Here is a 23811-nt window from a genome sequence, read left to right as displayed (position 1 = left end):
ATTTTAAAAGAATTTAGACAAAAGAAATTTATTATTAAATTATAAAAATCCGGATCTTCTAAAAGTTTTATTTAAATAATATTCTTAGTCTTCTAGATCTTATTTTTTTAGTTTAATATATTCTAATAATAAATAATAATAGATACTATTTTTTTTAAAAGTTCGGTAGTTTTAATATATATTTATAAATATATTAACTAAGTTCTAGTATCAGCTTTAAAAAAAAGATTAATATATATTTATTATTTTATTTAGATTTAAAGTAATACTTTAAAATATTTAAATAAAAATAAAACTTTTTTAGATTTTAATTAATTTATTAATAGGTCTATTTAAGCTGCTTTATAATATTAAATTATAAAATAACTATATTTTAAATAAAAAAAAATCTATTAAATAAAATAATCTTATAATTTCTTAGTATTTTAGCAGTCTTTCGGAGATTTTTTATTAATATATTAGTATTATTTGTATTAATAAATAGAATCTAAATAACTAATTACAGCTAGAATTTTTTAATTCTTTATTTAATACTTTTAAAAAGTTTTTTTAAAAGTATATAATAAATTATAAATCTATTCTATTTTCTGTTATAAACTAAACTAAAAAAAGAAAATAAAGATTTTTTTAAATTTAATTTTTTTTATTTAGAAGATAAGATTAAGCTAGTATAATATTATTATAATTTTATTAAAAATTTAATATTTTTATATTTTATTTATAATACTTAAATCTGTTTTTTTAATTATTTTAACTATTTTAATTGGTAAATAATAATTTATATTTTTTAAATATCTATCTAAATTAGATAGTATGATTTAAAAATAAACAAAGTACCTTAAGATAATTTTAATAAAGATTTATTAAATAATATATTACTTTTTTTAGATAACTAAAAGTAAAAAAAAATTAAAAATTATTAGAAACTATTTAATATAGTAAACACGCTGGTTAGATAAAATAAGTAAAATAATTAAAAATAGTTTTTTATTAATTTTAAAACTAATTTTTAAAAAATCTTCTTTTCTAAAAAATCTTAGAATAATATATTATATAAAAAAAAGAAATAAGTAATATAATAATATAGATATTTAGATTAAAATCTTAATAAATCTATATTAACCCCGAAGCAGCTGCCATAGTAGTAGGTATAGGCTGCTGTAGCAGTAGGTATTGTATAACACTACTTTAAATATTAGCAGTATTAATTTTGAATCTCTGATTGTTTTTGATAGTTTTTAAATAAATTTATAAAGAATTAGATTGCTTAGTAAGATTTAAGATCTTAATCTTATCAGTTTCTGGTATAAAAAGTTTAGATTTTTAATTTTTATTAGTATTCCAGTCTGGAATATAATATAAAGGATTTGCTATTAAATTCTGCTAATCTCTATTAATAAAGATTATTATAGTATTGATAAAAATTAGAAAAGATTAGTTAAAAATTTGATGTTAGTAGTAATAAGTAAATATAAATAAAAAAATTAAAACTGTAGGAATAAGATATTTTAGTTAAATATAGCTTTAAGTTCTTATTTAGCTTTTTTCTATAACTTGGATATGACTAGTAATTACTATTTTTATTTAATATAAAGCTATATAAATTTATATAGTTTGTCTAAATTGGTATTACTGGTTATATCTGATATAACTAATAACTTTTAATATTAAAATATTAGAGTAGCGGATACTTGGAAATAATATATAGTATATTTTATATTCGAGCTCGCTAAATAAGTGGCTTTTAGAAATTACTAATTATAACTAGATTTACTAAGAATTTTTAATATAACTTTTAGTAATATACAGATCTTGCTAAATTTACTATCTGGTAAGATTATATAATTTATAGTATATTTCGTAATATAAGCTTTTTTAGAAACTAACTGGTCTCTTACTAGAAAGGACTGGTAGCCAAAGCCAAAAAAGCCCTATCTGGCGACCTGGCGACGTGCGACCCTTCTTCGCATGGGTGCACAGCCGCAGGCGGCTCCCACGTGTATCGTACTGTACAAAATGTAGACACTTGGTGTAGGGACAGACTGAGTCTTGTACTTATTTGCAAATGGTGAGGGCATCCGCAACACACAAGCGAGATCACGCATCCCCACTTACGTGTAGGTGGTTCTGTGGAGTGCTAATGTCAGAGTAATCAATGCTTAGCGCAATAATGATCACAGTAACTTGAGAGCTTGCAATCCATCTTCAAGAAGCGTTTTATTTCCAGTAACTGTCCTGGAAATTATGTTTCTTCCATTGTTGCGATTGAATCGGATGCATAATGGGTAGTGACTTGGTACCTGCAACAAGCGGGGCAGGATAGGACTGTTTCTCCCATGGTTCGCTTGCTGGTTGCATGCCTTCTCTATGTATCGCTGATTTCCCAGCACCCCACCAGTTGTATCATAGTCTATGACTTGAACCATGGTAACGAGTTCTTAGAACAAAGAATAGAAGAGAAATTATTGAGACAAATAGTTGTGGTGGGATGGCCATAGGGTTCACTGAGCAAACGCAGAGACCAGTTGAACAACCTAAGATGAGCAATGGTATACAATGAAGTGGATCATGCAGCATCAGGACTGAGAAGTATATTTGGAAGTTTTAACCCAGCTAGGTCGGACAGTTCCGTACGATAGGTGCTATGATTCTAAATGTAAGTAGAATATTACAGTGTGCACTGCGCTCGTCAAAGATATAGAGTGCTTCTTAGGAGGGAAGGCCATGCGTTTTCAGGTACAGGCTCCAGGCTCCAGGCTTAAGTTTTTCTTTGCTTTTCTCTTTTTCTTTTTTTTTGTTCATCTGGGACTTTCCGAGGTGAACAAAGTCGTCGACGAGGCCTGGGGTGTATTTGATTTGCCTCCCGGGTCAGTGGAAACCCTGTTAAGCAGCAGCTGGTGGTTGGTTAGGTTTAATAGGGAGTCTCTGCATCATCCCGCTGGTCCAAGGCACCGTGGACCAAACTAGTACCTTCCAGTCCCGATCATGGCAGCCACTCACCGTTCCCGCTCCGATCTTTCGGTGTGAAATTCAGTCCCCATTCGGTGGGATGGAGGCTGTAGCCCCGTACAACGGTGTAGGTAACGGAGTACTACTTCCCCTATACTGTTAATGCACGCGCACACACATTATTCAAATCCAATACTATCAGACCGATAGACCGTGCACCTAAGAGAAAACGTTTGATCGACTTGTTCCGGGGTGAAGAAATCGGCAATGCTTTATCCGGCAATTACCAACAATGACTATTATTGTTCTTGTTGTTCTTGTTGTTATGTTCACCATGCCAGTACTAGTATACGTGCACAGTACAGTACACATCCTTTTCCAGTCAAAAATGGAGAAAAGAAAAGAATGGCAATCGATTGTGGTTGTAGGAGTAGAAATTGGAACAATAATCAGTACGTGGTGGACCAACGTCATCCTCCCGTTTCCACCCTCCCCTCCCCCAGCCACGAGTTCTTTTCCTTTTCCATAATCAATCTCTCCCTCCCAAATTTTCGGACCACCAGCTCTTTTCCAGTTCCTGGCTTAACTGACACTCGTTCTTTGGTTAAGATCTAATCTGCTAAGGCTTGGTTTTATTGCCATCCCATCCCATTTGCCAGGAACAAGTTCTGACAGTAAAAGCTCGAGCGACGGAAGCATATTAGCCCAGCCTTACCTGGTTTTCCCTTTAGTATTTTTATATTGTCTTCTTATTCCGTGTCTTAAATTCTTTTTTTTTCTATTATTTATTATTTTATTTTATCAGTACGACGGGCCGACTACTATTCGTCTTCCTTTGACCGGCCCCGAAGCGTCCGTCTGTGCACTAACCAGATAGGCTTTCCATAAATCCATAAGCACTCTGAAGCCACGCAGTAACTATTTTGGAGCCTTGCAACGCCATCTCCACTGCTGATTATCCCCCCCCTTAAAAAACGGAGGCTTCTTAGCCTGACACACAAGCCGCGCTTGCATAACGCTGTCAAGGAATGTGTCGTCGCTGCGACACTCGAGTCCGAGCACCTACAGCACCGTGCGGGAATCATTCACTTCTTGTGTCTCTTTGATCTACCTCAAAACACAGCGTCTTCGAAATTACTCATCGGACGAGCTAGTCTTTGTTTCTTCCCCGACTTCTCTTTGCCAATCTTCGAACCGTCCTCGTCGTTGGTTTCAGTTCTTGTTCGCTCGCTCGGGTTCCCCTTGGTACACCCACCCACCGCCCTCTTCAGCACCGCTCAGACACACACAAACCAACGGTCTTAGGCGAGCGTGGATTTTCCTCAGCGGCCACCACGGGTTTCCCTCAAGTGCAGCAGTGTGGATCGGGTCCCCGACCATTATAGTTGCAGGGGAGAAGAGGAATAACTGGAGGGGTATCAGCGTCTAATATGAGGGGCGATACAGCTAGGTATGTGTGGTGACGGACAACTTTCTTTCCACCCTTTCGCGCGGTTTGCCTTGCTGGTCAATGTCGCTTCTCTCTTTATGTCTTCATCTCGGCCTCCCTGCTGCGCATCTTATCCCCGGTGGGAACGCGTTGCTTTGTCGTATCGCCGCATCGCCGCATCTATCGCTTCTCGTGTGACAATGACACCGTTCTCTATCTCTTTCAGCATTATCCGTCGAACAAAGCTTCTCCTATCCTCGGTTCCACTAACGATCATGCAATTCCATTTTAGATCCAATTGCTCAATCTGACTTCCAAGCACCATCTCGGCTTACTCCTCGTGTTTTCAGCTAGCTCCATAATTTAGGAGAGATTGGCGAAGGCTGGTTCCCTTCCGATCCTTTCAACGCGACAACCTCAGCCTACCCATTCTATAAACCCGAACCATCAATACCGCCCATTCGTGAAGAGGGAAAAGCAAGGAGACATATGTTTGTATCGCCGGACGGTGGTTAGCACTACCCAAACAAGTAAGCGAGCCCTGGAATTCCGCTTGCGATCAGTGGGTTGGCGCCTCAAATAGATCCCATATCCTAATATCAGAGTAAGTTGCTGACATAGGTACCTTGCAGTTAGGTCGTTTTCTTCCTCGAGACACCGCCTTTCCATCATCCTTTGGTGATTCCATCTTCACAATCGATCGATAGAATATACTCGATACCCCTCACTCGAGCACGCATCTAGCTCGTGACAAACAACTAAAATGCCGTCGAGGCAGTCCACTGTTCCCAATTTAGATCTTAGCCCTTCCACCCTGCAGGGAAATGCGAAGATCTCGTCTCCACTGACGCCCGGCGCCCAAAGCTCCGACGGACCGAGTCCCCTGACACCCCATTCTCCCAAGTCTTCATCGAGTTCGCCATTTTTCAAGGGGGCAACAATAAGACCTGTAACACAAGAGTCCAATAACCACAACAACCACAGCAGCCCTACGTCTACCGGTCCTGCTACTGCGGAACCCGCTACCCCAGGCCTTACAGCCATTCCTCAGTATCCTCCCTCTCCGAGGGATTCTCCCAAGCACTCCCGGGACCCATCCCGCTCCTTCTTCGCCAATCTCAAGGCGCCCAAGGTGTCGCATAGGGCTCAGAGGTCAGACGGTTCTGGTGATTCAGGGAGTAACCCAAAGAGCCGTGGCAGTTCTAGGGATCGCAAAACACACATCTCAACAAAGCAATACGAATCGACGCCTGACCTGCCGGGCACCCTTGAGCGCGCAGCCCAACAAGAACGTGTGTACAAATCCAATGCGCTTAGCTTTTATGAATATAGCTGACAATCAATCCTTAGGTGGCAATCACCCAGAGGAGAAGATATCACAGCCGACAGACGCGAAAAAAATACTTGCGGAAGCGGAAGCGGCCAGTGCAGCTCGGAAGAATAAGCCGCGCTTTGCAAATCTACTCTCTCGTTCCCGTTCGATCAGGCTAGACGAGTCTTCTATGAACAGGATAGCGAACAGACGACCGTCCACTAGTCTCATGAGGTTGGAGGAGTGCAGCAAGCGGGAGGCTCACGAGCCCCCCAAAGCATCGCGTCATGATCGTGGGATAAGGACTGCCGGCAACCCCACAGCACGCAGTTACACCTCCGACCGACCTGCGGAATATCATAACGGCTCTGTACGCAGTAATAAAAATTATGGCGCATCCATAGTTCCGTCTGCGTCGCTGAGTCAGGTTTCCGGCGCATCGGCTACACTCTTCAATAATTTGAAGCAGTCCTCCAGTGGTGCAGCAGACCGCATTGGCAAAGCTGGGAAAGGATTCTTCGGGAAAATTACTCGCAGCGGCAGCACCAATGAGCGCGAGTTGTTCAATGACGACAACTACGTCTGTACCGTGATCAACTTGCCTTTAATACAGCAAGCGCGTCGGACCCGGATAGCGAAAAGGCTCGAAGATTGTCGGGATAAGACAGAATTTTGGATGCCTGCTTTGCCCTATCGCTGCATTGAGTGAGTTTGAAAGTGTTCATTGATGATCCTAGCTGCTAACGTGACTTCAGTTACCTCAATTTTAAGGGCTGCGAGGAAGAAGGGCTATATCGTGTGCCAGGTAGCGGCAAGGAAGTGAAACACTGGCAACGGAGATTTGACACAGGCATGCGCACTTAGGCTACATTTGCGGTCTGCTTGGATGCTAACTCATGAAACAGAATACGATATCAACCTCTTTGATGTACCGAATCTGTACGACATTAACACGATTGGGTCAATGTTTAAGGCTTGGCTCCGTGAACTTCCCGATGAACTGTTTCCCAAGGAGACTCAGGCTATGATTGCCGAGAAATGTGAGGGCGCAACAACAGCCCCGCAATTGCTGAAGGACGAGCTCTCCAAATTGCCGCCGTACAACTATTATCTTCTCTTCGCCATAACATGTCACCTCAACCTGCTCCATTCCTACGTGGAGCAAAATAAGATGGACTATCGAAATCTGTGCATCTGTTTCCAGCCTTGTATGAAAATCGATGCTTTCTGTTTCCATTTCCTTGTTTGCGATTGGAAAAACTGCTGGCAAGGTTGCTGGACAGAGAAAGAGTACCTCCAGCTCGAGAAGGACATGGATGAGAAGGAAACTTTCTCTTCCCCCCATGACGGGATGTCCTATTCAATCCAACACTCGTCAATCAATGATGAAAGGGCCGTGTCCTCTGGGAGCAGCCAGCCTGCATTTGAGGAAGAAGCGCCACATCCGGAGACGCCCAAGGTCCGCAAACACAGGCCTAAGAATATCGAGACTGCGCATACTAGGAGCGTTTCCCAGCTTCCTGAACTTGGACCCCCTCTTTCTCCCATTCAAATATGAACGACGCATCTTCTGAAGTTTGGGATGAAGAGGCGAAATTCTCTCCTACACTCTGATTGTTTGACCGACTAGGCTGCGCCAGAAGTCGCACTTTCTCTCTCTGCTTTTGATTTTCGAAGGGATTCAAACCTGTCAATGGCATCATGTGCTGCCTCTCGGACTGGTTCCGCAGGTAATGCATTATGACTAAGGCTATATACTTCGGATCTAGGCGTCTAATCTTCATCAATTTCGCTTTCAACGTCGATACATACATGATTTCCAGCATATGCCCTTCTCTAGTCTTGCCTTGTCCTTCAACTTGCAGTTTGTTTGTCTTTTTTCGCCATCTCAATCATCTTGAGCCTATCTCATACTGCATGCCTGGCGCTTTTGGAGTCGTTTATCATTATACAGTCTTATTGCTCTTTTTGTACAGAGTTTGGAGTATCGTTGGGTCACCTTTTGCTTCATCTTGTTTTTAGCCCTGGTGACATCTTTCTATTACATTTTGGCATGCATGTATCTTTCTTTTTTCCTGGTTTGCCCTATATGGATTCCCCATTACAGCTCCATTGAATGCTTTTTTGACCTAACTTTGGCAGATTTGCCTTTTTTTTCTCACTTTTTCTCTGTATTATTCCTCGTTGCACCTTGAGGATTTGTGTTGCTTTGATCCATTGCTGTAATATAGACCACATCGGCGGGCGGCTGCAAGTTAAATTGAAAGACCTCTTATGAAAAGTTGTCTTGTATTATAGGCCCTCAACGAAACTTCGAATGACTTAAATGGTACTTGAACACTACCAAAGCGTAAATGTAATATTGCTTTTCTGGGCCTACCAATGATAATGTGCATACGTAGGCAAGTTGACATTCAAGACCAGCAGACCAGCGACTCCGACCGAACGCCTTATAAGGAAAGCCCCCGTTAAATTATGCAAATGAGGGATTATCTCCAACAACACAACCACGGCTTCTCAAAACGCGCTTGTCATTCCTGACTGGCTTAACCGCCGCCAGACTTTCTCGACTTGCGCTCATTCGACCGCATCTTCCTCTCATTGCGCCGTATCCTGTCCTTGCGTTCGGCGCGCGAGATTCCACGAATAGAGCTTCCCTTGGCAGCGGCTTCTTCCTCCTTCTTCCAATCCTTCTCGTTCACCTCCACCAACCAATCATCCTCGTTCTTGTTCTTTCCCTTGTAGCCCCAGCGAGGCACCCATTCACCCTTCTCCTCATCGTACACGAGCTTCTTGCGGCGCTCCTTGTCTGCCAAAGCCGCACCAGGCTTGCTGCTGAATTTGCCAATACCCTTCTTGCGTGCGAACAACTCCCATTTGGTCGGCGGCTTGGGCGTCGGCAGGGGCTTGTGACGGGGAAGGGCAGTGGCGGGTGCGGGAAGAGTGAGAAGTACACCCTGTTGTGAAGAGTTGATGGGGCAGGTTGTCAAGAGCTGGTTGAGGAGAGACTGTGTGCCGTCGCGGGCGGTGGCCTTCAGGGTAGTTTCCAGCGGCTCGGAGCGGGAGATTTCGAGGGGATTAGGATCATTGACAAGCAAGTGACCTAGATCGAAAGTGTACGGAGTGGGCTTGGAGACAGTAATAGGACTGAGGCGATGGGATAGTCAGCACATGTACTGTATGTTAATTTTGTCACGTTCCGGGGAGGCGCATTTATAGATCTGACTTACAGTCTTTCCGGCTTCGACTTGGTGGCAGAAGCTGCCTGGGTAGCAGTGGTCGCCATTGGTACTAATTCGGTGACGACACGGCCACTTGTAACTGAATTCACACTCGAATCAAGATTGAGAAAAAAGGACAGTATCTGGACGTCCAAGCGTGCTGGACTAGCGATAGCGCAGGGGAAAAAAAATTAAAGGAAAAAAAAAGACGGGCGGTGAAACCGGGTCCGCTGCTGCTATATTACACCGCCTTCTACAAACAGGCTGCCATTGCACTAATCCCAAAGGGGCCCTTAGAGGAAGTTCCTTAGTGTCGAGGTTCGAAAATGTGCCTCCGAATTTCCAATTCCAACTCCCATTGCCGTTGCGGCGAGTCTCCGGCGCAACCTCCGTTCCTTCTTTCACCACCGCACTCCTCCACTGACCACTTAGACACTGGCCACGGTGCCAGTGCGCCATCCCACTCGCAATGGTATCCTCATTCTGCTGGAGTTGCCTGACGCGGCTCCCAACAGCGTCCCCCCGGCCCATGCTTCCGCCGACCTTGACAGCACAGCGAGTCGCGGCGTTCCACACGTCGAGTCCACTTTTGGCAATGCCTCCGAAGAAGAAGGCACCTGGTCAACAACAGGGTCCGAAGCATCGTACAGCGACGACGTTCAAGATGAAGAAGAGAAAGGTCACTGACAGAGTGCGCCCTCCTCCCGTCGGGGAGCGGAGAGCGCTCCGGAAACGCATTGTCCTCAGCAACCCTAATGCCCTCGAAGTGGCAGACATGCAGGATATCTCTGCAGAAAACATGGTGGACTCTCGGCTTCGTGGATCCATTCTTGGCTTGCCCGTGCCCATGCTGGATCAATTGAGAGCTGTTCAGGCCTTCAAGCCCAAACAAGGCTGGTCTATCTTTCGCCGGCCCGGCACCGTGACGAGACGGGAAACCGTCGAACTTGGACGGTTGATCGATGGTATCTCCGATAAACCTGAGGACAAGAGCAAGGTAGTCAAGAGAATCGTCACTGGGCCCCGAGGTATCGGAAAGACAGTTCACCTCCTTCAGGCCATGTCGATGGCCTTCACCAAGGAATGGGTTGTTGTGACTGTTCCCGAATGTATGCTTGACCCCTCTTGATGTACCATGCCACAAATCACTAACCTAAGGCTTTTAGGTCAGGACTTGGTTTTGGCCAACACTAGCTACGCGCCCCATTCGGAGAAGAACCCCAACGTATATGTTCAAAACCAGGCCACCGCCGCTCTCTTGTCCCGCACTGTGACGGCCAACCAGAAAGTCCTCTCTAAGTTGAAGGTCTCTCGTGAACATCCCGCCCTCAAGTCTCCCCTGAAGCGCGACACGACACTCGAGGCTCTCGCCAACATTGGGATTCAAGACCCTGCCTCCGCCTGGCCCGTCTTCCAAGCCTTGTGGACTGAGCTCACGGCTACATCCCCCGCCCCTGGCTTCGAGAAGGACTTCGCCTCTCGTCCTCCTATGCTCGTCGCCGTCGACGGCTTGGCCCACTGGATGAAGGAGACCAAATACCGCACTGCCAAGTACGAGCTCATTCACGCTCATGACCTTGTTTTCGTCCAGCACTTCCTCTCTCTGCTGAAGCCCGGCAATCAGCAGTCCGTTCTGCCCAACGGTGGTATCCTGCTCTACGCCACCTCCGCCTCCAACAGCCCTAGTATCTACAGTCTTGATGTTGCCCTCGAGCGAGTGGCCGCTCGCCAAAACCGCGTGTATCCTTCCAGCCCGGACTACCCCATGCCCACCGCCTTCAGTCATCCTGACGAGCGTGTGCTTGCTGCGTTTGAGTCTTCCAAGTCCTCTGTTCCCACGGAGGGAACCCTGACGCTTCAGACCCTTGCCGGTATCACTCGCGAAGAAGCCCGGGGCTTCATGGAGTACTTCGCGCGCAGCGGTCTTCTGAGACAGCAGGTTAGTGAAGAATGGGTCAATGAGAAGTGGACTCTGGCTGGTGGCGGTGTGATCGGCGAGCTTGAGAAGCTGGGAAGACGTCTCACAGTGCCTGTCCAGGTTTAAAGATTGTTCAGTGAACGATTAGCAGGGAGGGGAGCTTGAGACGCCCAGTATTCATCGCTCCCTCGAGATACTTACCACTGACATATCTTGTCATACGGAGCGATTTATGTATGTGTATGTTAAGTTTCATGCTGGTTTTCCCTTTTCTGGCCCATCCTCACACCCATCGGCCTGTGATGCTCTGGATAGACCACCAAGTTCTTTTTCCCGTGGGTCGTTGTTGTACGGCTTTCTAAAGATAAACACTGTATTTTATATGATTGGGTTTCATTTGTGTCTGGCTTGATTTTTCTTCTTGTGTGTGCATATAATGGAATTTCGTTTTGACCAAAAAGCATGCTCGCCTTTGCGTGGTGGTTGTTAATTCATACTTGTGTACGGAGCACTTCGTGGCTATTCAAGTTTGTATACTTACATCAGATGAGGAGGAACAGATGACGACACAACCTATAAGTTAACAGAACAAATACAGCAAAACATCATCGGCAACAGTGCGGTAGCAAACCAAAGAAAGGGTACAGCACACGGTGGTCAAGACATGCTGAGATGAATACACGAGGAGACCAGTTCATACATTCGATGGCTATAATTTGAGCGTGGCCTGATAACGACAGTTCTTGACCGATATGTTCGACTCGCGCTCACTGAGTAGCTCCCTGGATAGTCCCTCCCTGCGCTCCTTGGGCCCCGGAAGGATCTTCAAGGTTGCTGTTTGCCCAAAGCAGTTCCACCCTGAGCAGTTCCAACCTCCGTCAACCGGACTCGTCTTCAGAAGGATCGTCTTCAGAAGAATTGTGCGGCCGGGGCCGAGAAGACTTAATCCGCGCTTTTGACGGCCCTGTAGGAACATGGGGGTCGGGTGACGCAGGACCGCCGGGTGCGGCATGTGTTGGCCCAGGGCAGCTACATGGCTTACCCAGCACACGCTGTAGGACAGAATCTCTCTCGTCTCTGTCTCGATCGGAAGTATAAGAGATGCGGATCTCCTCCTCGGCCTTGATCGTTTTAGACGCCCATACGAGCAATCGATTGGGGATCTCCGTGTCATATCCCCATTGCGCATTGCTGTTGTCCTTGCACGCATGATCGAAGAAGCTGAATCCCGGAAACAGGTATAAAAACCGACAGGTGGGGTCATACTTCTCGTACTTTTCGTCACCCCATCCCTTTTGTTGACTGGGTCTTGGGAACCCCCAGCCCTTCTTGATCTTGTCGTTTCGGTTGATCTTGACGCGTAGGCCCTGATCCCAAGGTACGGCGTTCACCAGGAGTTTCTGTAGAATTCGCTGGATCACCCAGGTATCGAAATTGAGGTCCCGGAATACGTCGACGCCCAGGGTCATCAGGATGTCAATGGGGACCTGGATGTTGGCGGCGAATGTAAAGGGGAAGCTCTGGTTGGCCCAGTCCGCGCGGCCTTCGAGGGCGAAGAGCTCGTCGATCTCGTGTGCGTGAAGAGTCGCGTTTGTCTTCCGTCTGAGAAGGGTTATGTCGAGGACTTCCCGGAGCAGGAGGCTTAACACGGTGCCATGCATCTCGTTGGAATGTGAGAGCCACGTTTCTTTATCCTTGAATCTGTAGACGACAGGTCGCATGGCGTCGTGAAGCCATTCCCAATCCTTCCCACATGCACGGAAGTGGTATCGTCTCCGAGCGTTCTCAGCGCAGGTTTCGTCGCCGTCTTCTCCTCGAGCAGGGCAGAATATAATAGGTGGGTCACTGTCGATACAGCCGCATGCTTCTCTGGTGGTTTTGTTTTTCGGGTTAGCCCTTCTCGCCTGGCTGAGCTCATCTCTCTGCCTACGCTGCTCATTGGAAGTGATCACTCTTCGGCAGTTATCACAATCGAGTATCCTCGCGGGGACGTGGTCTTGGGGAAGTGGCGGTCGTTTGACGGCAAGGTGGCCCCGGGCTGAAGGTATTTCGACCCAGATGAGTTCATCTTTGGCGATGTCTTCGGTCGCCAAGATCATATACCTTTGCTCTCTTTCCATCGCGATCCTGCACTTCTTCCAGGGGAGGCTGGCATTCTTGGTGACGAATAACTCGTTTGCCTTTTCCGCAAAGCCTTCCCCTTCGCCGGTCTTGGGCAATCTCACCGTATCATCTGCTTCGTAGGGATAGGGTCTGTCTCCATAACTCCACCCACCACGTCGCTCGTGATACAGGGTATTGCGAGCGTAGTCCTTGGTCAGCGTCCAATTGCACGTCGAAGATTCTTTAATCTTTTTGAAAACCTCAGGGCGCCGTTTGGACGGTAGCGTATCGCGATCATTCATGATAACCTTGTCCACAAGGTCCTGCTCGAAGTGCGGTTGATCATTCCACCCTCGAAGAGCCATGAGACTGAGACTGATAATGTTCTGAAGTGCCTTGCGCATGGTTGGAATAAAGTAGTTGATTCCATTGCCACGGCGCCGCAAGCGAATCTCATCTTGCACTCCGCCGACCTCAATGTGCTGCTCAATCGCATGCCAGACCAGAGTATAAAGGCCAGGTTGGATGTTTCGTCTTAAAGGATTGACTAACACCTCAAGTAGGAGCTGGGCTCGATATGCGTCCCCAATGGCAAGGTCAACCATGGCGTGTCGGTAGTGGCAATAAGCTCGACCCATCCAGTACACAGGGTTGTATGGGCTTCGGAGGATGGCGCAAGTGTACAGGTCAACTGTACGTGCTGTCTCATCCTCTGAGATGTTGATCGCGAACAGGCGACTGATGTCTGTCCTTTCAACTCCCCAACGGGAGAGGTCACTGCGCCGCAGGGCCCGATAACACTCCGGCCCTGCTGTCTGGTATGCTTCAAGACGCTGGCGCAGTACAGCGACTGTACCCTTGGGATCGAGACCCCTCTCAACAAGAGCCTCTTTGAGTTGGTCAGATTTCATGGACTGGGTCGCCTTGGGTTCAAAGAATGTCCACCGGATAATCTCGTCATCGTCCTGGGACCTTTCGTCCTTTGGGAAGATGTCATGGAACTGCCACGAGTGATTCGTCCATGCTGTCCCCTGATCATTGGGGTTAACCGGGGCGAGATGTTGACGCATCAGGTCATTGTAAATGTTACGTGCTAGGGCATGCATCTGGTCCGCAGCTCTCTCCTCGTCATCGACTGGGCGCAAGAATGGCCTCTCCCCTGCAGTATTGTGGTCTGCTTGAATCGCCGAGTCTGCGCGAAACCAGAAGCGGTGGGCAATACGAGCATCCTTCTGATTCACATGCGGTCCCCATTCGACCTCATCGTACAAGTTGGGCCTCGGGGGCAGCGGCAGCGGCAGTATCGCGTTATCAGGGGGACGCTGCAGATGATAATCAGGAGGGATTTTGTTGTCCGACATGGTGCAATTGCTGGTTCTCTCCCAGGTACTGTGCTCGAGAGATGATAAGAGTCTTCTGGAAATAAAATTTCGGGTTGATAGAAGAGAACTCCGCGTTTGCTCCAACGCTTGTTGGGTGTGTTGATCTTTTTAGACATGGTGGTACTGGCAGGGCTACGACTCCGCGCGACTTCAAGCAACAAAGAACGCAAAGGGCACAAAGGAAGACAGAGCATGTAAACTGCGGGGAATGAGCTCGTAAGGCTCACCAGCCACTAATGATTTGGAAGTGGTCCATGTTTAAGAAAATGTCCCTCCGAGACAGCATCGCGCGCATAAACAAAGGACGGAAAAGAACCTTGGAATCTCTGTCTCTGCCCGTTCTCATATTTCAGGTGGTCCTTAAACTCTCGGGCAATGAAGGTGTGCGCTCAGCCTGAGCTGTCTATCATGTAAGAACGAGGCGAAATAAAGTGGTATGCTTTTCGTTCGCATTATCCGAAGGCTTGAAAAGGAGAAAAGTAGAAGAAGAGGGTAGTGGATGGAGAATAAGTGAAGTCGGCACGGTATTGTAGTAGGCGTAGTAGGTATTGCAGTGGGTGTTCGGCACCGCCTCGCTCGGCTCTCCTTCCGACTCTTCTTCTCCCCCTCCCCCATCCATACGCCGAAGGGTTCGATAAATAATACCAAGACCGCAGATAATCTAGGTCACCCGGGAAAGGGGGTACAGTATAGCTCAGCTTGCTTCCTGTTAGGTTGATCTTGTGCCACCCAAAGTCAGCAGGACAATCATCCATCCATCCATCTGTTTCTTCTGTTCCTCGTGCTTCTCTTAGATCAGCCAGCCACTTCTCTTCTTCCCGCTCTGTCATTCTTTTTCACCTCACTGTTCTCGAGGAAGAGGATCTACTTCGCGCAAGGCAAACTTCTCTGTTGAAAACACAAAATTGATTAAGGAGATGTACGGGTCGAATACAGGGCCTTCACAACCAGAATGGCGCCTCACGTCGGCCACTACTACTCCAAGTACTGCGACGTCGCACAATCCCCCGCAGCCGTCATGGCAGGCAAACCCCCCTCTTCCGGCTCGCCCAACACCTAATCATGGTGGATCGCGACCGAATGCCAGTTCTCCTGTGGTGAAGAACGCGGGCGCAAATGTCTCTCCAACCTCCAATATGGCAGGAATGGACCCAACTTCATGGGGAGTGAAATACAACAGGCAGCAGTTTCAGGCCCCGAGCCCCCCACCACTCCCGGTAAGTGTACTAGAGTACCAGTACACTGTATACACATACACCTGGCAGTATTACCAGAATTTGGGGGCTTTCGTAACTGACAAACTCCCCAGCCGCGACCTCCAAGCACGACACAGTCCCAATCTATCCAGACGAATTCTTCCGCCGGTGGCTCGTTGGATGTCAAAAGGCCTTCGTCGGCAACTCCAGTGCAGGCAGCTCAAGATGCATCGAATCCATATCCGCAATGGAGCGCGCCTCCATTTGCATCCCATCAACAGACTGATTTCGCACCAACACAGGCCTCGCCACCACCTCCTATTCCTTTCGGCTACCAGGGCGTTGTTTCTCACTCCGGCGGCCAAACGCAGAATCATTTACAACCTCCACCATATTCTAGCGCCGTCTTCAATCAACCTCATGATTCTCCCGTACAGCAGCCCAGCCCACCAGCACCAATTCAAGCCCATCTCGTAGGGCTTCCAGTGTCTGATTCAGGACTGCCTCCACTTACAAGTCCACAGCAACCACATTCGTCACATGTCATTGGACATCCAGAAACCCAGTCTCCGTGGGTTCATGAAACAACCACTAGCATAGCCCCTGAATTGCTACCTGTCGCCGCGCCTCCGGTACCACCCAAAATCAATCCCACTTCAATTGCTACTAGCGCCTCCGCTCTTAGCCCTGGTACTCCTTCTGCCTGGGAGCATCTATTGCCGACGCCAGGAAATATTGACGACGTTGCGGCCTCAGCTCACAAGCGTGAACACGCAAGCCCAGTGGGCTCGGGACCCCCCTCTCGCTTACCTGGAGCAAATTCAGCACCTCATAACTTCCCTAGTAGTTCCGCGCCACCTATATCGGACTTGCACACAGGGTATACCAACACGCAGTTGGATTTTCATGATTCCCCCGTGAGTGTTGATACAGTACAGGACGATTACAAAACACCCCTCTCGCTTGGCATGAATGCCAGAGTGGATGGTACTGAGTCAATCCATAGCTCCGTCTCTACTTCAGAAACCGTGGAGAGTATTGATGGTGTCATTGAAGCATGGACTCGCCCGCTTAAAACAAGCTCACAGAACCCTGACCTAGACGATGACGCAAAATCAGAACATGCAGCGCGGAAAGAGAGCAAGACTAGTTTGAAAGGGGTCGAAAGTAAGGCCGGTGAAGTGGAAGGAACACATCGGACAGCACTTGCGCCATTGGAACGGCCTGATCCCCTTGATGATCTTGATACCTGGTCCAAATCCTCCTTGGAACGATATGTGGCAATGCTACGGAAGGAGGCGACGGCAGATACCGATTCAGACCGATTTGAGATTTTTACGAGTTTCATGGCCAAAGAGGCGAAGCTACGTGAAGTCTTGTATGGCATTGAGCCTCACTCAAAAAGTGCCAACCAGACAACGACAGGCACTTCTCCTTCAGCATCGGTGGCACCAACTGCTCCTGCAAACAGCAGCGAAACCGATCGTGTGTCCCCTCCTGTGGAATCTGGACTGTGCCCGGTGGAAACTGAGGAATTTTCTGTAGCTACTACTACCGCGGACGAACCAGGAGATGGCAGCTACAGTCCGGGTGGCCGACCCATCCTTAGGCTTCACACACCTGGCCCTGCAAGTGTGAAAAGCTCCCCATCACACGCTGTTGCCCCTTCCGTTGGTGCACAGATGTCATCCCCAAGACCTGCCTTAGTACCGCCTACGATGATTGATCTTGCGGCACATAAGCAGGACCTCTCTCCACTTGCTACCAATCCCCCACAGCCGATTTACGCGCCGTTCCGTTACACGGAGGGTCCTCAGAGAGGCTCAGATGCCCTCGTGTTTGATCGTCCGGCATATCAAGCTTATTCTGCCTTGCGTCAAGCATCTGCTGAAAGCGGGCGGGTGATGTCCAATAGCTTGCTTCCTGCATCAGAAGACCTCTCGTTCCCTGCAGACACACCAAACCAAGCAGGTCAGGACGAAACATTCATCGGTCTCATCAGGGAGAAAAGTATTGCGTACCGAAAAACAGCTTCCCAGAAGTCGTCGACTCTCCCACCACTACCTGCCTCCCTGAGACAAGGCAGACTTCCTGACCCCTTGGACGAACTACGCTCAATCGTGTCATCGTCACTGAGCAAAGAGTCTGTGAGCGGTATTGGAACTACCACGAAAAAGGAGCCCACGGGAATAACCAGTGACTTCACTTACATACACGAGGCGATAAATACCTGGGTTGCTTCGAATAAGTCTCGTAGGGACGCACTGGAGAAGGAACGTGTCCAACGTCAGGAAGAGTCCGAAAGACACATTAATGCCCTTTTCAACGCAAAGGAGATAGGGTATGCTGATATCAATGTCCTCGAGGAGGAATTCCGTCAGAAAGAGGCTCGCTGCCAGCTGGAGGAGGAGAGGCAAGAATTGAACGACTTTATTACGCACGTTTTTGACCCGCTGGATAAACGATTGGAAGAGGAGGTTCTGGCATTGCAAACCGATTATGAAGCCGCTCTCGCCTGGCTTGACGACGGTGACAATACGATCCAGGAAACGGCAAATGGCCATAGTCACGTGTCTAAGACAATGAAGATCGTCAATGAGATCTATCGTGACCTGGAGGCTCGCTATCAGAAGCGCCTCGAGATTGCTTTAGATCGCGAACGTCGACGAAAGAAAGCTGAGAGGCGGCCTCTTGTTTTTATGGGCGACTCGACTGCCCTCAGACGGCTGGATCAAGAATTCGATCAGATGGAGAAGCGCAATAAGCTGGAGGCTACTCGGGAGCGGGATGCTAGAGCCAATCGATTGATGGACTCTTTCGATGATGTTATCATGCATGGTCTAGGAGAAAACCAGAGGATTCTCGATGACATCACTGCAAAGGTATCACGAATCGATGCGGCAAGCCTTCGTTCTTCTCCTCTCCCAGAGAGTGAAATTGTGCAATTACTCAAATCAGTCAATCAGTTCATTGACTGCTTGCGCGAAGACTCCGAGTCCATACTCGAGAATTTCGGTATCGCTGATGCAGTTCTCAACGACGCCGATTATGGTGTATCTGTTGCTGAGGCTCGATGCTCAGACGCCGAGACTGATGTTTTTCGTCAGCTAGAGGCTGAGAAACAGAAAGAAGATAAAAAGATCCAGGATGATCTAGAATCCAAGCTTGAGAGTGTTAGGGAAGGGCCCGCTCAGGTGGCCGCTAGCATCAAGAATCTTCTCCGTTCCCTCGGTCACGATAATGCCTCCGAACAATCGCCTGCTCTATTGCTGGAGCCTGTACAGCCACCGAAGAATGCTCGCTCACCGAGTCCCGGCTCCGCCACCAAGCCTGCCTCTGGCCAGCCTGTGGAAGACAACGAGCATCAAGAGCGACTTCGCAAGGCATTGGAGAATGCGAAGAGGAGAAACGCCGCAAGGAAGGTCACATGAGCATGCGCACAAGCTTGTTGTTTGTAGAATCAGCTTTATCCCAGTACATACATCATCAGTGCTTCTATCTAATATGTAATTAGACGTTCCGTGGACCCTTCCGCTTCTTTCTTTTCATGTTCTCCCATCTTTCTATTGGAGCCGTGGGGATACTCTAGTGTGGCGTTAGCCACATAATTTTAATGCCAATACGAGGACTGCGGCACAGCCAGGGAGAATGATCTTCTGCTGCGAAGTGTGGAGGTTGCAAGCTGAGGCTGTAATGTACTGTATAACTGGAGATGCGCCGCACGCCATGTCGAGTGGCTGCGATGGGGCCCAGCGGCACAGCGCAGCGATGGCACCACAACCACAAAGCTTGAGTGCTTTGTTCGCTTACCGACCTACTCGCCTCTCAGCCTGCCGCGACTGAAACAGTAGATACGTCGACCGCAAACCTTTAGGCGCAGTCTTTGACAGGTTGCTACCAGTGGTGATCTACACCGGCCCACCTTGATATTTGGTCCGCAATACGAGGCACGGAGCGACCCAAGTCTTTTCGCAGCCAGTCGGTGTGGAACTGGAAAAGTATACGTAGTGCCATATTGGTATTTAAGAGCTTCAGGTAACCAATGGCTTCAAGGGAAAACGCTGACTAGCAATATTGACAAGAAGTGTTGAAAATGCTCCGGGCAACTAATTTCAGCTGCGTCGGGATGAATTTCCGCTCATACAGTACCGAGATCCGTCTTCTTCTGCGGCGCAGAATCACCACTTGGAAGGCATGAATCCCGTGGCAATGTTATCTAGTAGGCAAATAGTCATCCAGTTGTGATTATCACTATTGCGGCACTGCAATTGCAGTTTTGTCTACTGAGTGCCAAGCGATAAGGACTGCTCAAGTCCCTGTGATTGTCACTGTGCCAGTTGGATGTCTGCACTGGCAGCAAAGAGTACCCGCTTTCGTCCCTGGTTCGGAGCAAACTCTATATAATGTCAGTTTCGCATGTCCGCTATTGTCCCCACTGCACAGCTACACAGCTACACAGCTGCACATCTGAGAAGTTCGGCTTTTGCCGAAGCACGACTGAGTATTCATGTCTACTCCTACTCGCCAACTTCGAAGATTGTCAATTACCGATGACATGCCAACAGTTCCCCCCAGAAAAGAGATCATCAGAAACCAGGCCGAGGACAGCGATGACAGCGATAGTTCGGATAGTGGGAGCGATTCCAGCGCTGACGAAAGGGCAACCCCGGCAGCACACTCAACTGTACATGGCGAGTCAGGCATTTCTTACGACCTCTCCAGGCTGGATGTCGGTTCCAAGGCCAGAGCTCTGGTGGGATTGACGAGTCACTTCGACGTGGCCCGCTGCCATGAGACGCAGACAGGATACGGGTTCCAGTTGTCAGAGCGGCCTCAGGTTCATCTCGACGCAGGGTCTGTCACTTGCACTTGTCCGACGTACTCGAGTCGATCCAGTGTACCCTGCCAACATATTTATGTCAGTATGACTCTAGTCCACTTGTCGGGGAAGCTCTCCTTTTCTACTACCCTTCGATACTAACCGTCAGAAGTGGCTTCACGATCAGCTTCATGGCCGCCTCTTCTCCCGACCTCCTACCCCCGACATTCCTCTATCCGACCATGACCGCTTACCGAACCTTGAACGCATCAGACAACTGCTCGATTGCAAGATACCTGCCATTGCGCACGAATTTGACTGGCCGTATTCGCGCTTCGAAGCCCACGGGGGGATGAATCGTCAGGAGATGGTCAGGGATATCATGTCGGCCTTTTACAGCGCCATACTGCCCGAGGAGTTCCGTCCGGACCTTGCCGGTGATGACCTGGGGCAGTCGCGCACGCCCGAGCAGTGCGTGGTGCAGGGGGACTTCGAGGCTACCTTGTTCCGGCTAGCGGTCCACGACGATGCAGTTTACGCCAGCCTGCGTAAAGCGATGCCCATCGGGGCTTGCGCGGTGATTTACTTTGACAAGGTCCAGCAGAGACTGCGCAGCTTACTCGCCAACTTCGATCGATACTGTCGGACCGGACAGCTCCCGACGGGAGTCGAAGACTTAACGGCCAGCACTGTGCTGGAGGAGATCCAAGGCCATGTCCACCGAGTCCAGAGGGGTGTTATGGTGCGGGCACCGTACGGCACTGATGGGGCTGCAAAAGCGCTCATTACATTACTGGAAGACATCTGCGGCCGTAATCGGGATCCCTTGGAGGGCAATGACTGGGGTCGGGAGACATTTGACGGCGAGGACGAGGACCAGCGCAATCTCTATCACCAGCTCATTGGCAGGACCCACGAGACTGGAGACTTCTTTGTCCTTGATGTTCTCGAGCAACTTCCCCTCAAAGACCTTCGTCAGTTTGAGAACAAGTTGAAGGGGATCCTGCGCAGGGTGGAGGTAGACCGCGCGCCCAAGGCTTATATCATCCGGCTGGACGCGCTGATCCGTGCTCTGGCATCTACTGACGGAGGTGCTGGTCAGAAAAGGCCGTCTTTAGCTACAACCACCGGCAATAGCAAGCGAGTTCGATGAATTTCGGGCGCTGCTTTTGCCTCTTTCAACAGTTTTTCCACTTTTTTTCTAAAAAGGCTAGATAGCGTTGCACTGGGTGGTTTCTTTCGTTTATACCCTTGCCGCTGGTGACTTTCTATGTTTTTCTGTGCTCAGCATATCATATTTTCATTTATCTCAATCTCAGCCTGGCAGCTTTGCAGCTTATTTCGTGTTTCCTTTGACATCGATCATTCTCGTACATCGGCCGCCTCTGCTTCGTGTACTAGAGTACTACTGATGTCATCGCAGCGGATAGCCCAAAGTTCGTATACTTTGTTTGCGCCCGGTGACACAAAAGTCACGTAGAAGCCATGGTTCCACGCGGGCTTCGACAAGCCTTACTGGGAGGATTGTTGACCTCGTTCCGCTGTCCGGGTAAGCGTACAATAGACGTGTACCGTGGGTTGTGGGCAGCTTACCCATGCAGATATATGAGATCAACTCCTGTCGATTTGCCACAATTCAACCTGATCGATTTTAGGCCAATCCTTGATATCTGTAACGTAGACCTAACTAAACAGTGGTTTTTCAACAGCAAGGCCTGCTGGCCCAATGGTAAGGCGCTTGACTACGAATCAAGAGATTGCAGGTTCGAGCCCTGCGTAGGTCATGACTTTTTGCTTTCCCGGAGTACGGGAAGCATGAGATTCTCTCCCTTCCTGGCCTTTTTGTGTATGTATAGCTTTGAAGAAAGTCGGTTAATGCTTTTTTTAAGCATTTCTCCTGCTGGTCTCGGAGTGTATGTCTTCTGGGAGTATGTCTTGACTCTCTCGTGCGTTTGATCCCAGGCTTCTTAACAGGTGAGTATTGTCCCCGCCAACTCATAATATATTTGGCTTCGACCGCTCAACACTCGGATCTGCTTCGCAACTTAACAATTCGCAAGATTGACGTTGACGATTAAAAGGTTGCCGCCGTGCAATGGAAAATCGTAGGTGGGTTGTTAAGCATACCGGAGCATATGGCAGGATTGAATAGAGGCCAATGGGCTCATTGATCACGCTATCAGTAATGAGGGCGACATGAGTTGACCCGGGCGCCGTTCTACAAGGGCCATCGGCCAGCGGACGATTCCATGGAACAAATTGGCGCTCAATCTTCTGCAGAGGACAAATCGGGAGACGAGCAGAGCAGATAGATGTGGAGAATGGTTGGAGATACTATGTACAGTACAAGTATATTTGTTGGAGAGTGGAGCCGGAGACAGTCTATTCGGAGTAATGGCTACCGATCGATCGCCAGACAAGCGAAGTATGAGTAAACAAGTCAGAAGATCTCGAGCTCCTCATTGCCCCCCCCCCTTGCACACACGCGACGTAATCCTGAAGGAATGTTCCCCCCAAACTTCAATTGTACTGCATATCGCGTGTACTGCGAAGCTCGAGCTTACTCCTCCCACGATTCGAGACTCCCCTCGTCAACTTGCGCCTTCGCTTTACTTCAGGGCTAAGCAGCGCAGTAGATTTCCCCAATCGTCCTGAAGATTACCCCGCAATTTTCGGCAACCCAAGCCTAGCACAACACAATATCACTCCAAGACGCAGTCCCTCCTTGATTGTTAAGGGAAGAAGAAACCAGCCCACCCCCAAACCAATTCAAACCAACGCACCCACCCACCAACCAAGATGTCCAAGCCCATCCTCATCGTGGACTCACACATCCACCTATTCCCCGAATCCCACCTACCGACCTTGGCCTGGCACGGGCCCCAAAACCCACTGGGCGCTCAGCACTCGGTCATCGAGTACCGCCAGGCGACTGCCTCTGCCTCCGCGATCGCGACCAGCCCGAGCGCCGCCCGCGGCGCAGCGCCCTATCTCCGGGGCTTCATCTTCCTAGAGACCGACCGCATCTCCTCGGTGGAGGAAGACTCGGAGAACCGCGGCTGGTCCCACGCGCTGGACGAGGTCTCCCTCCTGACGCGGATCATCGCGGGCGACCCCGTGCCCGGGGAGGGCCATACGGCGGCGGATCGCCATCTGTGTCTTGGGTTGGTGCCGTGGGCGCCGGTGCCCGGGGGTCCCGGGGTGTTGGAGAGGTATATGGGGCTGGTGCGGGAGCGGACGGGGGATGCTCTGTTCCACAAAGTCTGCGGGGTTCGGTATCTGGTTCAGGATAAGCCCGCCGGGGTGATGGTGCAGGCGGGGTTCGTGGAGGGGTTGCGATGGCTGGGGCGACAGGGGCTGGCGTTCGATCTGGGGGTCGATGCGAGGCAAGGCGGGATGTGGCAGTTGAGGGAGGCGGCGGAGATGTTGAGGTTGGTGTTTCGGGATGGGTCGCGCGTGAAGGTCGTTATTAGTGAGTGTTT

At 48.9% G+C, this 23811-nt stretch overlaps 7 protein-coding genes and 1 non-coding gene across 8 annotated transcripts; 6 read left to right on the top strand and 2 right to left on the bottom strand.

Annotated features, from left to right (window-relative positions):
* Nucleotides 1-4684: 4684 nt before the first annotated feature.
* On the top strand, nt 4685-6488 carry BO95DRAFT_75715 (putative Rho GTPase activator (Bem2)). Its single transcript, XM_025592205.1, has 3 exons — nt 4685-4908; nt 4988-5670; nt 5729-6488. The coding sequence occupies exons 2-3, from the start codon at nt 5142-5144 to the stop codon at nt 6397-6399; spliced, it is 1200 nt and encodes a 399-aa protein (XP_025447595.1). The 5' UTR covers nt 4685-4908; nt 4988-5141; the 3' UTR covers nt 6400-6488.
* A 1576-nt stretch (nt 6489-8064) lies between these two features.
* On the bottom strand, nt 8065-9074 carry BO95DRAFT_378541 (ribosome biogenesis protein RRS1). Its single transcript, XM_025583297.1, has 2 exons — nt 8921-9074; nt 8065-8837 (listed from the first exon to the last, which is right to left on the bottom strand). The coding sequence occupies exons 1-2, from the start codon at nt 8974-8976 to the stop codon at nt 8237-8239; spliced, it is 657 nt and encodes a 218-aa protein (XP_025447594.1). The 5' UTR covers nt 8977-9074; the 3' UTR covers nt 8065-8236.
* A 306-nt stretch (nt 9075-9380) lies between these two features.
* Nucleotides 9381-10955, top strand: BO95DRAFT_458422 (mitochondrial 37S ribosomal protein mS29; the record flags this gene model as incomplete). The annotated part of the gene is made up of 2 exons (XM_025588545.1): nt 9381-10020; nt 10078-10955. 2 exons carry the CDS (start codon nt 9381-9383, stop codon nt 10953-10955), a joined length of 1518 nt encoding a protein of 505 aa, XP_025447593.1.
* Nucleotides 10956-11845: 890 nt separating this feature from the next.
* BO95DRAFT_340987 (uncharacterized protein) lies at nt 11846-14221 on the bottom strand (the record flags this gene model as incomplete). Its single annotated transcript, XM_025581963.1, has 1 exon — nt 11846-14221. A coding segment is annotated over one exon (2376 nt), but the record flags the coding sequence as incomplete, so codon positions are not given.
* A 708-nt stretch (nt 14222-14929) lies between these two features.
* BO95DRAFT_437873 (uncharacterized protein) lies at nt 14930-19151 on the top strand. The gene is made up of 2 exons (XM_025585375.1): nt 14930-15531; nt 15624-19151. The coding sequence occupies exons 1-2, from the start codon at nt 15232-15234 to the stop codon at nt 18939-18941; spliced, it is 3618 nt and encodes a 1205-aa protein (XP_025447591.1). The 5' UTR covers nt 14930-15231; the 3' UTR covers nt 18942-19151.
* An 866-nt stretch (nt 19152-20017) lies between these two features.
* On the top strand, nt 20018-21613 carry BO95DRAFT_492116 (uncharacterized protein; the record flags this gene model as incomplete). The annotated part of the gene is made up of 2 exons (XM_025590683.1): nt 20018-20428; nt 20502-21613. 2 exons carry the CDS (start codon nt 20018-20020, stop codon nt 21480-21482), a joined length of 1392 nt encoding a protein of 463 aa, XP_025447590.1. The 3' UTR covers nt 21483-21613.
* Nucleotides 21614-22041: 428 nt separating this feature from the next.
* On the top strand, nt 22042-22113 carry BO95DRAFT_t12. Its single transcript has one exon. It is a non-coding gene; the product is annotated as a tRNA-Arg (tRNA).
* Nucleotides 22114-23128: 1015 nt separating this feature from the next.
* BO95DRAFT_350592 (uncharacterized protein) lies at nt 23129-23776 on the top strand (the record flags this gene model as incomplete). Its single annotated transcript, XM_025582044.1, has 1 exon — nt 23129-23776. A coding segment is annotated over one exon (648 nt), but the record flags the coding sequence as incomplete, so codon positions are not given.
* Between the last annotated feature and the right edge of the window lie 35 nt (nt 23777-23811).

The sequence above is a fragment of the Aspergillus brunneoviolaceus genome, assembly GCF_003184695.1.
Source record: "Aspergillus brunneoviolaceus CBS 621.78 unplaced genomic scaffold BO95scaffold_2, whole genome shotgun sequence".
NCBI classification, from domain to species: Eukaryota; Fungi; Ascomycota; class Eurotiomycetes; order Eurotiales; family Aspergillaceae; genus Aspergillus; species Aspergillus brunneoviolaceus.
This window is presented reverse-complemented; position numbering and strand designations above follow the sequence as displayed.